At 58.9% G+C, this 16143-nt stretch overlaps 1 protein-coding gene across 2 annotated transcripts in view; it reads right to left on the reverse strand.

Moving 5' to 3' along the window:
• The window catches only part of RAB26 (RAB26, member RAS oncogene family), a 33917-nt gene that overhangs the window by 12988 nt on the left and 4786 nt on the right, over window positions 1-16143 (reverse strand). Inside the window, exons 1-2 of one of the 2 annotated variants that reach the window (XM_035340085.1) lie at window positions 16112-16137; window positions 13612-13722 (exon numbers count right to left, since the gene is read on the reverse strand). In XM_035340085.1, the coding sequence (XP_035195976.1) occupies window positions 13612-13719 (108 nt within the window). In that variant the 5' untranslated portion in view covers window positions 13720-13722; window positions 16112-16137. Of the gene's footprint in view, window positions 1-13611; window positions 13723-16111; window positions 16138-16143 lie in introns of those variants that run through there. The other variant, XM_035340087.1, reaches the window with a different exon arrangement.

The raw sequence follows: 16143 nt of genomic DNA on the forward strand, positions 1-16143 counted from the left end.
ACCAGCCGGGGGGGGGCAGGAGGCAGCAAGAGCCCCGGGATGAGACCTGTGACTGCCTGCACCTTCCGACTGCCGGTCCCACCGCTCCCACCCTGCCTGGGGACAGCCCCAGGTGCAGCAGATGAGCCGTTTCCCCAAGGCACGGCACCTCTGTGTGCAGCTTTCTGAAGCTTTCATCACCAATTACAATCATAATTGGGAAGCAAGGAGCTGGCCGAGGCCCTGCGAGCACCCACTGCTGCAGAGCATCCTCCCTGCTCCCCTCGGCCATGTCCCAGGCAAGCACAATCCCAAGCTGAGCACCCAGCACCCAGTTCCCACGGACACATCTCCGTCCCCTGATTCTGCCCCGGCTGGGATCCCGGGCCTGGCAGTCACACAGCAGCCCCATCACACCCAGCCTCGTGGTCAGCCTGCTCTGCCCCCGGTGTGATCCCTGCTCCAGGGACATAACCTCCCCCAGCGCAGGGAGCTGGCCTTGCCTGAACAAAGATGCCGCTGAGGAAGGCTCCCAGGCTGCGGCCACCGCGACTCACCTGTGTGGCACGGGGTGCAATTAGCTGTAGCTGTAATTACAGCCAGAGGCGCAGCTGGGCTGCAGCCAGGCTTGTTCCTATCGTTGGGCTGGCACCTAAATGGATGGAAACTTGCCTGAAGTTTCAGAAATCACTTTGCAATCTAATTTTAATCAGGTCTGAATATCCAGCAGCAAACATCCCGGCAGCATCTGGCAGTAACAGAAGATCTTCTGCAGACAGCACTGCGAACAGCATTATTAAATAGCACTTCTCATCCCTAAAAAACCAGACCTGACAAACCCACCTGTAGCTCTTTATCGCATCCACGCACAAATGTGCGCATCCTTCACCTGCAGCTGCAACACCAGGCAGCTCTCAAAAGCCATGCTTGTCCTAAGCAGGAAACCAGAACCCCCCAAGGAAGGATTGAGGGAAAAAAGAGCAACTAAATTACTCTAATCCATTCCTCTGAAGTTCGTACAAGTCCACGGAGACACTGGGAATGGCCCGTACCTGCTCTCGGTGCTTCACTGAAGTCCCAGCCCACTTCTGCTGCATCCCGCAGCCGGGCACACGAAGCTGGGTGCATGCAGCAGCGGGGGCTGAAGCACGGCGAGCGCCAGCCCCCTCTCCACAGGGCAAACCCCTCCTCAGCCCTGGGCTCACTTTCCAAGCTCCAGGAGAGGTTTTCAGAGGTTCCTCCTCACCCTCGCTACCAGCGGCTGCTCGCTTTGCGGTGGGCACTGGCACCACGGCTGTGCTCCCAGGCCGCCCGCCTGCAGAGCCAGCAGAACCAGCCCAAAACAAGCCGGTATTGACCAGGAGATAAACTGACACCCAGATAAATGCAGCCTCTGCCCTGGGCACGCCTCCACCCGCCGCCGGGGCCGCTGCTCCAAGCCACTCGCCGATGGCTCGGGGAAGAAGTTGCAGAAGGATGAATCCTCATGAGTGCTAATGCGGAGCACGGCACCGCAGCCAAGGCACCGTTGATGGCAGCTCTGGCTTTGATCTTTGAGAAGGGTTTCTGCTCTCCAACAATAGCTCTTGTGTTTGGATTGCCATCACAGCCCACTCTTCGCAAGGATTCAACACTGCAGAAAGCCCCTTGGAGCGGTAGTGCTGCAGCTCGCTCCCACCTGCTCCCGACTGGGACCTGACCCAGAAGAGCCCCCGAGCATCCCATGGAGGGGGACCAGGAGGCACCGGGGGGTCAGAGCCCTGCTGCACAGCCCAGCCCCACACCCACAGCCACGCAGGAAACCGCAGCCCAACAGAGGTGTTGGTGCAGCACCCACTGAGGTGCTGCAGAGGTGCTGGGCTGCAGCCCTGCCCGCCTGTCCCATCGCCCCCGCTTCACAGCTCTGCAGCCCGAGGCCCCTCACGCACCCTGTGAGTGCAGCCACATCTCCCGAGCACCCCGGGCGTGCTTCAGACACAGAACTGCGGCTGCCCGAGCACGGGCTGGGAAACGAGCACAAGCTGCAGCCTCTGGCCAGAAGGAAACAGAAAACAACCGTGCGATGCAGAACAGCGATGTGATCAAAACCAGGCTCCTTCCCCCGCCTGGGCACGAGGTTCAGAGCCAGCAGGCTCTCCACAGCCTCTTCCTCAGACCTATCTTTGGCGTCTCAGAACACCTCGGCAGCAATTAATAGCGATAATGCCGTCTGCCAGGCACGGGCATGCGGAGCCGCCCCGGCCGCGCCAAGCGGGGGCCGAGCTGTGCTGCAGCGTCTGCATGGGGAGAGCAGCCGGAGCGCTTCCCCAGGCACCCACAGCCGGCAGCCCCCGGGTTTGGACCCATCCTTCCCTCGGCTCCTGCTTCCCCTTTGCTGGATTTACCTTCAGTGCCAGCACTCAGCACCTCGTGAGCAAAGGAGACCGGCAATCCTCACTAAGACAAAGTTGTTATCTGCAGGCAACAAAAAACCAAACCAACCTTAAGACACAGCTCACTGCCGACAAACTCCTGTCGTAAGTACAGATGTCCCCCAGCAAAAGTCAGATGAACATTTCCAGAAAGCAGCAGCAAACACGGCCCCGCTGCAGGCTCCAGGCACGCACCCAACCCGCAGCACCAGCACCCAGCCAGGGGACTGCGAGGTGCTGAGGAAGCGCGGCACACCGGGCACACCGCGGCACGTTGCCAGAACACAGCCCCACCAGTGAATCGTTTTTCCCTAAAAGCAGCAGGTGCTGAAAAAGCCCAAATCCCACACCTCCAGCCCCGGCACCGGGGCAGTGCCAGGGGACACCCGGACAGCCGGGCTGTGCTCCAGGGAACAGGCATCTGCAAACCCTTCACAGAAGTGAACCAAAACCCACACATAGGCACCGTGGCTTTTTTGCCCTCCCATGAACAGCTTTGGGAAGCCAGAGTGCAGCCAGCAGCTCAGGCTGCAGCTGGGGTCTCTGGGGGGGGTCCTACGGCCGCTGCCCTCCCAGCACACCAGGTCCTGCAGGGCCACGAGCTGAGCCGTGCGCAGCAATTTGACCTCACGTGTAATTATTCAGGAGGGAAAAACACATATGCCATGCATTGACGCCTGCTCGGGAACAAAGTTATTTTAAGCATTGTCAAGCACTTCTCACATTAATTCATGCACATTAGTACATGCAGCAAGTTAATGCATTTAAGAAAGACCTGTCTGAACTGCCACCCCACAGAAAACCAGCCGAGGTCTGCTGCCGTGACCGGACCTCGTGAAGGCCGGGCCCCACCCTGACACCAAGGGGTGCCCGCAGGGATGTGCTGTGGCAACGTCCCGCGGGGACACACCACTGCCCACCCTGCTCCCAGGCACTGCAGCAGGGAAGCAATGCCCGGCCCCGCTCTGATCTCATCGTGACACAGCCACGTTTTGCAGTATCTGTGCCTGGCACCGGGTGCTGAGCGCTGGGGCTCCCTGACACATCTGGGTTAGGAGGTGGCAAGGAGCAGCCCCCACCGTGTCCCAGCTCCGTGCAGGAGCAGAGCAGCCACCCGAGCTGCTCCGGGTTGGCTTCAGGCCACGTGCGCCTTGGCACTTGGAGGAGAAAGAAAAGCCCACTCATCTGAAACTTGTGATGCGTGATCTCCCGGGAACGCTTCTCCTCAATCGGCTTTCAGAAGCCATTGACTCACACGAGCCCGAGCAAGCCCACACCAGAGCCAGAGGCTTGAGACGCCTTCAGAACTGCAAAGCTGCTCCCCCAGCACCTCTCCACCTGCAGACCCTCAGTGGCTGCCCGGCTGAGCCACGGCCGCACGGCACGGCACGGCACACTCACCCACATCCCCGCCAGCCTTCCCCTGAGGCTGGCACCGCTCGGGGCTGCGTGGGCTGGCCGGCACCACTGCCAAAACCCGCGCTCTGCTCTAAAAAGAGATGCTGCGAGTAGCAGCAATCCCTCGGCACTTCCGCCGCGGCGCAGAGCACACAGTGAGCGGGGCTGCGTGCCCACCAGGGAGCCCGCGCCAGCTTCTCAGACGTCGGGGCAGGAGGTGAGCACCCGGCACTCCAGGGCAGGGCAGGAGGATGCCAGCTTCCCACAACCATGACCCAGGAGCACCAGGCAGATGGAGGGGTGGATGTCCTGCCAGAGAACACCCCAGCACTGCCGACGTGCCAGCGGCAGCTCGTTCCAACCCCCAGGCACAGTTCTCAGCCGCTAACACGATGGCAAGGAAGCGAGCCCTGGCAGCTCAGACCCAACGCTCAGCGCTGCCGTCCAAGCAGCCAAGCAAGGTCTTTGCCAGCAGGGTCTGCGTGCCCCAAAGTGGGCCTGGGCCCCCCTCACAGCCTGCCCTGCCTGGATTTAAGGGGAAAAAGAAGCATGACTGGGTGTTGGTTTAAGGTTCAGAGCAGAGCCGATGCCAACAGCTCTCCCTGGCAGGAGGGGAACCGGGAGCCGAGCTCGGCTGATCCCAACAGCACGTTGGTACTGGGGAGGGACAGGTAGCAGAGCCAGGATGGGTGCCACTGGGTGCAGCATGGGCAGAGCCCCCCGGGAGGAGAATTGCCCAGCAGGTACGGACTGAAAAGCTACAGTGATCGCTAATAACGACGTTCATGCCACAAAATGGTGCGCGTTACACAAGCTCCTCACTTGGAGCAGCCATCAGAGAGCCCGCTGGCGAGAGGGGAGGGCGGCGGAGCGGTTTCCATAGAGACACCCGCGTAAGCAAAGCTGGAAAAGCAAAAGCCTCCATTTCCCAAATGTGTCACTTGGGCATAGGAACATCATGGCTTGACAGGAAGGAGGAAAACATCCTGAGACGCGCTCAGGCACCCGGGTTTAACCGGGGCTCGCGAGGGTCAGGCTCGCTGCAAGAGAACGGCTTCTCGGCATCCATGCAGGATCAGGTGCAGACATGCAGCTGAGCACGGATTCCGCCCATTTAACAGCTTTGACAAAAAAAAAAAAAAAAAAAAAAAAAAGGAGGCAAAATGAAACACAATCTTGCCAGATGTTCACAACAGGACCAGTTGCATCCTAACAGCTGCTGCCAGTTTTGTGACCACTGGAAAAAGGGAAGAAGGGCTTTGCTGCTGCTGAGCCTTGTGCGGGCAGGGTTTCCCTGTCCCCTCGCCCAGACCCACCACCTCTAACGCTGACAACCCACCAGGGTGAAGCCCCCTGGGCTCCCCATCGTGTTTCTCCTTGTCCTTGGACCACCACGGCCCAGGGCAGTGTGCACCACCCTCTAAAGCTGAAGGAGCAGGAGCCCCTGACACTTATTAGTTACGACAGGGGAAAAATATTTTTTCCTATGCAGGCATAAATATGAAATATTTGCTGTTGCTTCTGAGAGGCTCTGCAATCCTTCAAGGTAATGATTTGGTGCTTAGCCAGGATTAAAAATACTTTATGCCCCTGTTAGACAAACAAAGCCACATGAATTACACTGCTGCCCTGGAGATCACTTACAGGGCGAGCACCAGAGCCCCATCTCTCTCGGAGGGAGCCGACAGCAGCACATGGGGCAGTGCCACGGCTCCGCAATGCCCGCGCTGTGCCAAGCCCTGTGCTCCCAGGGCAGGCAGGGACGTCCCCATCGTGCCACCAGAGCTGTCCCGGACAGCAAACCCCACCAGCCCCATTCCCATCCTCCTCCTCAGGGCTCTCCGCCGGCGACTGCCCCGGGCCCCCTGCCCATCGCATCTCTTGCTCCCCCAGGACGACGCCAACACAATATTTAGCTTCCTCGTGGCGAAGGCGCTGCAGGTAAACAAGCGCTTGATCTTTAAATTCCCCATTACCATAGAAACCAGCGGCCCCCCCCACCGCCAGCCAAGGACGAGTGGACAATTGCTCAGACGCACAACACGCTGCCAGCTCCTTCCCTCCGCAAACATGGCTCCGACGCTCTTGGATTTTTATTATTTATTTATTTTAACCAAAGGGAGATGATTGTTCATGGGCACAGCCTGTTCCGAGCCGCGGAGCATAAACACCAGGCGCGGGCTGAGCGGAGCCCTCCAGGACCACGTCTAACTTCACGGCTTGTACCCGACCCCCAGGTGAGAGGATGTCGGGAACCCTTGCCTTGGTGCTGGGCAGGACCCAACGCTCAACCACTGACCTGCATTTTCCAAACCCAGTCCCTCCTTGGGGCAGGAGGATGAGTTCTGGAGTCAAGCTGCTCTGGCCACAGCCTCGGCACCCAGCACAGCTCCCCAGGGGTGGCAGCAACGCCCCAGCACCCTGCCCGGTGCCCACTGCAGCCAAAACGAAGCCCCTGACCCCCCGAGCACAGACCCAGCACCGGCTGCTGCGACCCCGAGGGGAGAGACAGGACCAAGGGGAGCTCCGCTACGCCCCGCTCCCCGAGGCGTATTTATTTAGAAACGTGCAGAAGCCTGCTGGGGGCAAGTAATTAATCAGCGGTACCGAGTGAGTCAGCAGCTCAGGGGAGAGGCAGCGGGGGCTCACACGTGCAGGTTTCAGGGCTGCAGCCCACGCTGATCCCAAGGTGCTCAGTGCAGGGCAGGTGCTGCGCACAGACCCCGCTGCCCAGGGCAGCACCGGCGCCCAGGACCCCGCTCCCAGCAGCTCAGCACCCACCGTGCCCACGGCCGGCAGTCAGCGCCCCAAGCAGGGCCCTGAGGGGCTGAGCGAGGCGAGCACCACGGGGCAGGGATGTCCCCGAGCCCCCATCAAGGGGCCGGCACCGCGGGACAGGCTCCCCAAGCCCTGGGCCTGGCTGCCCTCCTGCTGCTTTCAAAGAAAATCCCAGTTCTGCGCAGCTGAGCTCAATATTTTATCGCCAATGAAAGAGGAAAGCAAAGTTAAGCCAAAAATTATTCCATGAAATATTCAAAGCATTTAGACTTGCTCTGGCCCCGCTGAAACGCGTTGCTGGCCCTACCACACTCCATCACAGGCCCCAGCCCTGCGAGCAGCCCCAGCACGAAGCCCAGCTCTGTGCCCAGCACCATCAATGCTCCAGCCCAGCTCAGAGTCCCTCACCCCCCCCACACAGGGGCCAATTTCACACCCTGCACCCCCAGAGGGACACAGACCCCGCCAGCAGGCTGGCAGGGCACTGATCCGCATTCCTCCTCCCCTCCAAAGCAAACCCACAGCACCGCTGTCGGCTGATATGGGCGCAAGATTTCTCAGCTGGATCAGGCACCAAGTCCAGTCTGCGTCTTAGGAGAGCCCCCGGTGTGCAGAGACCAGAGGCACCCTCACAGCCCTGCGCAAACTGTTCGACAGTCAGCTTCAGCAGGCTCCGGGTCTCCAGGCCACTCCAGATGCTCATTTAAAGAGCGACTCAAGCACTTTTCTGCTTTCAAGCCATTAATCTTACTTCTTTTTGCCTTCCCCAAGGCAGGAATTGAGTCTGCTGTCCACTGGGATTACCGACAGCACGCGGGTATCTGCGCTTTACCGGTGTGCTGCAGAACCGGAGCACGCCGAGGAGGTTTATTATTTTTCAAATGCAAAAGCCAAAGAAACATGAATAAAATACTAGCAGATGTGAGAAGAGGGTGCAGCCCGCCACGGGCTCTGCTCTCAGCATCTCTTGGCAACTGAGCCCCTGCATGCAAATGACAGGCTTTGCCGTTCATGTGATCAGGAGCAGACTGCATGGCTGTGTCCCTCTGCAAGGGAAGAGAGCAGCAGCTGAAAGCAAAGCAGGGCTCGGCTGCACGGAGAAAGGCTCTTTGCTCCCCAGAGAGCCTGTCCTGGGAACCAGCAGCAGCTGCAGAAGCTGTCGTCCTAGGAATCAGACACCAAGTAAATTGATAAATAAAGGTGGGCTCCCACGCACAGACCAAGCCCCGCAGGCCCCAGCTCACCTGGATTTGGGCAGCACCTGGTCCCTACGGCCCCGGCATCACATCTGCCCCCCGAAACCCAGCAGACAGGGCAGGAGGCACCACAGGAGAGCTCCTCCAGGCAAACATAGCTCGGCTTTCCTTACGGCAACAAATGCAAAAGTATAAAATCGGCCACTGGCTCCTATTAAAATTCATGCAGTAATAAGACATGCAGAACCAGCCAAATTCAGACCAAGAGCTGCTGGAGAAGCGCACCCAGCACAGCCGTGGGGCTTCCTCCCCAGCACGGCACCGCCACGAGGAGGGCACCAAGAGCCCAGCCAGGGTGACACTGAGGTGTCCTTCCCAGGGCAAGGCCACCACCCTGCAGGGACATGGGGCTGAGGATGTCCCCTCTGTCCCTGCACTCCTGCTCAAGGCCCCCTTGGACCAACGGAGCCCACCTCTCATCCCCTACACGTGGCCACCCCGCGTGGCACAGCTTACACGTGGAAGAGACCAAATGTTCTGCTCGATGCCCAGCACCCCGTTCCTCTGACATTCCGGACTGATTTTGCACTGAAAGACACGCTGGAATTAATTTATTTCCATTCCTTTCTTCTGGCCTGAGCGGATCCCCTCCCACCTTTTCCAGACTGATCCATCTGGAAATTAGCCCTGCTGCGCTCGGTGCCAACCGCTGAGATAAAAGCCAGCCCTCGGCTCGCAGGCGGCTCTGGGTCGCACCGGCCCCTCGGCAGGAGGCACGAGGACAAGCACGGCTCCCAGCACCACCGAGCACCATCCCCAAGGAGCCGGGCACCTTTCCCCATGCAGGGTCCCGACCAGCTTGGGGCTGCTCACCCACCTGCCTGCTCCCTCCCTCCGTGCATTCGCACGGAGACCAAGGAGCAGGCTGGCCACACCGAGACCGGGGCCAGCTGTGGTTTGTGTGCCCTGCCTCCCTGCCACGAGGCTCCCTGCCTCGCCGAGCTCACTGCCAGCAGCTGCTGTTTGCCCACGGAAGGTGCACACACACGCTGCGAAAAATAAACAGAGATGCAACAAAGCTCTTCTGCAAAAATCCAGATCGTACACCACTGGTTCCACCGCCAGAGCAGCGCGGGGCTGGATATAATCAAGAGTCCTTAGAGCTCAGGGTCACCAGTGACAGCTTGTGTTATTTACAGTGCCCAGCAACTGCTCCAGTGGGCAGATTAACGGCGGCACAGCCAAGGCTGGAGCAAAGAGCGCTCCCTGAGTGGGGGCACCCACTCCCCAAGGAGCAATACCTCCTGCGCCAGCTGCTGTAAGCCAGAGTCCAGTCGTCAGAGAAATACTCTCTGTGCACTGCTGCCGGCTCAGGAAAGCCCCAGGTTGTGCTGAAGCACGAGGTCACGGCACCAGGGCGGCTCCCTGCTGCTCCCGCAGCACCAAAAGGTGCTGAGCGCTCGCAGGATGCTTGTTTGCTCCTCTGCCTGGGGCAGCAGAGGAGCGACACCACCACACAGCTCAGGGAAAGGAAGGAAAGCAAAGCTCTTCCTTACCGCCTCGCCTGGCTGGCGGACACAGAAACCATCTCCCCAGCTAACGCAAAGAAACTCATTAGCACTTCTTCCCAGAAAAAAGGCTCAACTTCAGTTTTTCCCTTAGTATTCTTCTCCCTTCAGGTCCAATTAGTGCAAAAACCTTCACTCGCCCTGCTCAGCACAGCTCGGGCAGCGAGAGCCGGGGCAGCGCGCAGCCAGGGGCAGGGGGCACGGCGGGGCGGCGCGCTGTCCCCACGCTGCTTTCTCTGGCAAAACGCTCCAAGTTAGCTGCTACCAGCAGAAGTGTTTGTTGTGCAGCTTCAATTTCTGCCAAGGTTTCTGCCGCATTCCCAAAATTACAGCAAAACGTAGCTTCTACAGCACTACCAGGAAAATCGGGATTCACACTCTGACTTACAGAGCGGCTCCCTTCCAGGAGCCCTTTCTCCCCAGAATTCCTAAAACTCAAAGTGAGAAAAGGGCAGGCTCTGGGTGAGATGAGCCACAGTGCTGCCAGCCTGGGGGCTTTGGGGCCTCTGGCGTTTTCAGGGCACAGCCAAGTCCCCGGTTGGTTTCAGCTGGGGACGGCTGTAGGGGGTTCCCTGGGGAGCTGCCACGGTGCCTAGGGAGGAGGAGGAGGGAGACCAGTGCTCGGCACAGCCCTGCCAGCATGGCCATGGCTCACGGGAGGGAATAATTGAGCATCCCATTGTCTAGTAAGGGCTGGAAAGCCCGAAGCTGCCGCTGTTGGAGGCAGAGGTGTTTGTTTACCCCAGGTGCATTTCCCAACCCACGAGCCGAAGGGAGGAGCCGAAAAGCAGGCAGTGGTGGGACAGGAACACCAGGGGGGTCACAGCTGCCCTGCGGAGCCACAGCCCCTGCACGGACCTGCAGACGGACAAAACCACATGGAAGAAACACCCAGCTTGTGCATGGGCTCCTTCTCTGCGGGAAAGAGGCTGGGGAGCCCCAAGCTCCATTCAGGGTGGGAAGGGGGCAGCGATGCCCCAGTGGAAGAAGTGATGATGAAAGGCAGAGATCTTGGCTCTGCCCCAGCTCCACCACGCATGGCAGCGGTCACAGCCTGGCTCTGACCCCTGTGGCTACCACTGCCCAAACCCTCTGCCAGGTCCCGCCACCACCCGGCACAGCTCCGGCACTGCCCAGCCAAAGGAGAGGGCTGGCTGCCTCCCGATGGGCTGAAGATGCTCCCAGAATAAAAATGATTTGAACAGGATGGGAAGCTGAAGGAATCTCCAAAACTAGAAGCTAATAGGTACCATTTTGATGCATTTTCCCCTAATACCAACATCTTTATTTCCCTAGTATATTTGGGAAATGAAACACTGATGTTTAGACCAACATCCTTTTTTTGTTTAAGAGACAATTATAAACAAACCACAAAATGCGAGAGGTTCTCTGTAACATAAAACAGTAGGAGGGAAAAAACCTAGGGGGCCATTAGGAATTGTAAAACCCAATTCATTTCAAACGGATTTCTCTTCACTCACATTTGCTCGGGCCGACATCATCCATTAGCCAGAGCTCGGTGCGCGCATCATGCCCGGACACCCTCGGCTGCCAGCAGCTGTCCTGGAGCCCACTGGGTGCCCAGGAGATGGGGGCACGGCCAAGTGGGCACCGGGCACCCCACAGGGACCAGCCGGCATCGGAGAGGAACGGGGATGGTCCCAGAACCGATGGCAGGAGTGGGGCAGCCTCATCCCCACGACGTCCCTGGGCAGCTCCCCCACGCCGGCTGCCCTGACCAAGCAAGGTCGTGCGTGCACAGGAGCACAGCTGCTGCCTGCTGTGGCCTTGGGGAGCTCTCACCGCCACCGGCACGGCTCAGTGACTGCCACGAGCCCTGAGGAACCACGGCTGTGCCCGCAGGGGAGCTCAGCACCCCACGATACCTTCTGGGATGAGCAGCCACAACCCCACCGCTTGTTGGCACAAGTGGGCTCCATTGCTTCAACCAGAAAACTCAGCTCCTGGTTCTGGGATTTCAGAGAAAGGGAGATGTGATGTGACAGCTTTGGTATTAGAAAGACAAAAATTAAAAGCAAAATGTGCTCTTGCAGCAGAAGCCTCCGGTGTTATCACCCCAGAGCTTCATCTGCATTGTAATGCAAACCGCGAGGGGGGCACAATTACGCAGTGCTTGCAAACAGGATTATCTTGATAGGAACGCAGATGTGTAATCAAAAAACTATTTCCATGTTTCCAAAAAATTGAGTATCTCACAAAGATGATAATAATGAATTTTCGGGCATAAACGCAATCTTCCTCGCTGTATAATCTGCCCGTTTCAAGCCCGTGTACGTCTAGCAGCTCTATTACAGAAGTAAATTAACCCTAATTTGATTGCTTCTCAGGAGCAGTCATTTCTGCACTCTAATCAATAAGTCACAAGATTTTAAGACCGCCCTTGGTATCAATCACTGCGATCAGTAATAAAATGCTTTTCCTTTTAAGAACACCTGAAATACGGTGTAATTACCTTTGGATAAAATTATGGACTCCAATTCACCAACTCCACCGAGCCACTGCGGCGCAGCCAGCCGTGACCCGCAGCGCCGCTCTGCACCGAGCACTGGTCTGCAGGGAAAGCCCCGCTTTATTTCTGAAAGGCTTTCCGAGCATCGCCTCATCTCTTTACCTTGTCACCGTGCTCCCAAGTTATTGTTCACGCTGGCAAAATAGCGAGTTACAGGAGACACCAATCTCACTGAAATCCTCCAAGAAAGGGAGATCTGAGATACTGCCGAGAAGAGTCCGGAGGGAAAGATCTGGAGGCATCAGGAGGAAAGCGGGCACTGCCTGTGGGATGGGTTGGAAAGCCCCCACTCGCACCTGGGCACAAAGGGCACGCAGACGCTGACAGGGTTACACCTCTGCCTGGGGTCACAGGCACGGCAGTACCCGGCCCTTTTATCTGCACTCGGGACAAGATCCGTGCAAGTCCTGAATCGCTGCCTGCTGAGGAAAGGCAGTCGGGAGGACGTGGCACAACCCTGGCATGCAGCACTGCCACCAGCACCCCACTGCACCTGCCCAGCACCGCCGTGGTGTGGAAACGGAGCCAAAGCCACGGCACAGTGAAACGGGCAGCCCCTGCTGCTCCCACAGGAGCGAGCACCCCAGGGACATCTGTGGCCCTGACCGAGAAGCCCTCAGGCATGGCTGTTCCCACACGAGGCAGAGGAGCAGGTGGGGGCCAGGAAGCAGCACGCAGCATCCCGCAGGGCCCTGGTGCAGCCCCTTCGGGCCGGCCAGGTTTGTGAGCCCGTTCCCAGGTCCCTCGTTACACAGAACTCCCCCACCAGAGAGCACAGCCTGTCCCGGCACGGCAGGGACCCGCAGCACAGCTCCCTCCCTCAGGCTGCAGCCCCAGTGGGGTGCCTGGGGGCCGTGAGCTCATGCTTCTGGGGGAAGCAGACGGCTGGGGAAACGGCAGCAAGGCATGGGGAGTATCAGGCGCCAGGCATCGACCAGGGCACCCAAAGGGAACAGAAAAAACTGCCTCGGTTATGGAACAGCCCAGCAGCACACCTGCTCCAAAACTTCCCTTCGCACAGATCCCCACGTGAATCATCTCCCCTCCCTCTCACTGTGCATATCTTCCCCAGCTCTGGGATGTTCCTGTGTGGCAAAGGATGCTCTGTCCAAACAAAGGCACTGCCCTCAGGATCTGAGCTCTAACTCCAGCTTTCACGTAACCAGAAAAGAGGAAACGAGGTGCCTCCCCTTCTGCCTCCCCACCCACCCAGCAGCTTCCAGCTGACCTTGCCAGTGCCACACGGCTCTGGTGTGTCACCCTCGGTGCTCCTGATGGCCACCTGGCACCAGAGCTGTCCCTGTCACCACCACCAAAACCGTTCCTTCAGAGCACAGAGATCCTGCACTGCGCCCCGTGTCAGCACCCCAAAGGTTTGCTCTGGGGACGTTGTTTTGTGTCAGCTTGTTTTTGGTTTACAATTGTTTTTAAAACAATGAAACCGATTTGGGGAAATATTTTAGCTGGGCAGACGTTCAGGCCCTAGCAGTTATTCTCACACAAATCGTCCCCAGGGCACGGCAGTGCCGAGCAGAGGACGCGCTCCCCGTCCTTGTGCAGAGCTGTAATTAAAACGCCGCTGCGCTGCTGCAGTCATCAGATGGCTCCTGAGCCCGACGCAGCCCGAGGTGCCCTGCCTGCCGCTCTCACGGGACTTGGCACGAGGAGTTTTAAGCAGCGGGAGCAACGTTTTGGTATCCCTCTGCAAGGACGGTCGCTAACCTGGCAGATCCCAGCTGCTGCTGACTTACCCTGAAGTCGATCCCAACGGTGGAAATGAAGCTGCCCGCCAGGAAGGCGCCGTCTTTGAAGCGCACCAGCAAGCATGTTTTGCCGACCCCCGAGTCGCCCACCAGCATAACCTGCGAGGGAGGAAGGGAGGAGCGCGTTAGGCACCGTTCCCAGCCCCTCCACAGCCATTTCCCATCTCCATCCCAAAAGCCCCATCCCAGGGGCAAGCAGCAGATCCTTATTCCTGATGGGGAGCCCCAGCAGTAACAAGAACCCCACCTAAGAGTCACATCCCAGGACCCAGGGGAGGGCAGGAAGCTGCAGCCAGTGCAGTGCACCAGCAGCAAACTCCTGTGCAGCAGCATCGCTCCTGTTCCCTGCACTGTGCACGTCCCTGAGCACCAGCACAACTCAGGACACCTTCCCCCAACCAGTATGAGCAGACTTCCCACAGGGAATCACCCTGTAAAAACCACAAGGTGCAGCGTGGGGGAAAGCCAGGCTGTGACCCACGGCTGCAGGGCCCCATTCTGCCCTGCAGCCCTGCAGAACTCCCCCCCACGGGGCTGTGGGGGGGCCCCGAGCACAATGCCAGCCCCAGACCCCTGCCTGTCCCCCTGTGAGCTCCTTCCCTGGGACCCACAGCCACCCTCGATCCTCAGCAATGCCAAGGGAGCAGCTCCCAGTGCTCCCTGTCTCCCTCAGCATCTGCCCTGCCACAGGAAACCAGGGCAAGGCAGAAACCCTCCCTAACACAGCTCCAGTCCTGAGCCCTCTGCCCTCCGTGGGAGCCGACCCCATCCCTCGGAGCAGGCTGGCAGCTTCTCACCGGAGAGACCCCGGGCTGCACAACCAAGCTGCATTCGTAGCTTCTGCACCCGCTCCCATCGGCACGGCTTCGCACGCCCATGGCACGGTGCCACGTCTCTGAGCCCGACTGCCATTATCCTTTCAGAAGTCGTTAGCCCATGAATGAATTTAAATGGTTTTAACTCAGGCGCTGCCCCGGGTCAAACCAAGCCCACGCAGCAGCCAGGTGTAGCCCATGTGGGGGCTCATTCTTGGCTCCCTCCCCACCGCGCATGGCCCCAAGGCCAGGGAGCCCTGCAGCAGGTGGGATCCCCCCCGTGCAACCTGCTCTGAGCTCTGGCACGAGGTCAGGGAAACTAAGACATGTATGTACGTGAGTCCAAGCAGTGCTGGGGAAAAAAAGTCATTTTTTAGTCCAAAATAGTAGTGCTGATTTTTTTTAAACTTTCCAGATACCTGCCTTGGAGCAGAGCCACCCCTAAAGCGCACTGCTCCCCGCTCAGCGCCGCTCAAGCCTCCCTCAGGGGCAGGCAGCAGTGCCTGGGGCCAGGCTCCTGCCAACAGCTTGGCCATCAGGATCCGGCCCCGTGCCATGCATCGGGCTGTTGTCTGTGGCAGAGCTCAGGAGAGGGATAAGGGAAAGTTTATTGGATTGGGCTTTCACCAAACGGTCTGTCAGTGTTTGAGAAACACCCAGACCAACACCAGAGGGCTTTGCTACTGGCGCCTTCGGGTTTCTTTGAGACCCCAGCCAGGGCTGGCAAGAGGCGAGCTCAGGGCCAGCATGGATGCAGAAGGGCTCCATTTCAGAGAAGCTGTTGAACTGTTACTGCAGCTGTACCGGAGACCACCTGCCTACCAAACCAGCCAAATCCACTTCTCAAACACCCATCACCTCCTACTCCATATCCCAAATCTTAACACACCATGGCCATGCTGATGGCCCCAGGCAATGAGCTCTCCGGCACAGCGTGCCAAGGCTTGGACCTTGCCACAGCAAACACTGTGTGCCTCGCAGCTTAACCCCCCACGCTCGGTTATGAAGATCTGTGCTAGAAACGCAGTCAGATGGGTTGCACTGAATTACAACCTCAGCCAAAATTGGTAAGAGAGCTCCAAGATGGGCTTGCATCAGGTCGTATGATGGAGGGGGGTGCAAATACATTTGATCTGCGAGTTGCCAGAACCTCAAGCAGGAAGAAGAAGCCATCTGAGCCCTTAAGAGAAAGCATAAGCTGGAGACATTTCAACGGCAGCCAGAGCAGATTCGATGCGATTCAAGGAATACCGTCACCCAGGCTTATAACCTGCTTTTTTTAACATCGTTAGAGAGGAAGCAGAAGGGTACAGTCGCTAATCTGAGCCAAAAGCCTTTTAGCACCACTTGCAAAAGTTCAGCAGCAGCCGCGGTGCGGAGGGATGTGCTCGCAGCCCGCCACGCCGAAACCCGGGCGGCCCGGGCAGGGGGGGAGAGCCGCCGAGGCACCCTGCGGGGCCGAGGAAAAGGACGAGAAGGAGACAGCGGCGGCCCCAGAGGAGCGGGGGCTCGCAGGAGGCGCCCTCCGCCCACCCCGTCCCCGGGGAACTTCTCGGACGGCCGCTCGGAGCTGCCCCGGCCGCTCCGCATCCCCTCGGTCGCTCCCCGCAGCCCCCCGCGCTCCCCCGGCTGTTCCCCCCCCCTCCCGGCTGTTCCCCCCCGCCCCCCCGCACCTTGAAGGCGAGATCGTAGAACTCGCCGCTGC

This window comes from Oxyura jamaicensis, chromosome 14, assembly GCF_011077185.1.
Source record: "Oxyura jamaicensis isolate SHBP4307 breed ruddy duck chromosome 14, BPBGC_Ojam_1.0, whole genome shotgun sequence".
Classification (NCBI taxonomy): Eukaryota; Metazoa; Chordata; class Aves; order Anseriformes; family Anatidae; genus Oxyura; species Oxyura jamaicensis.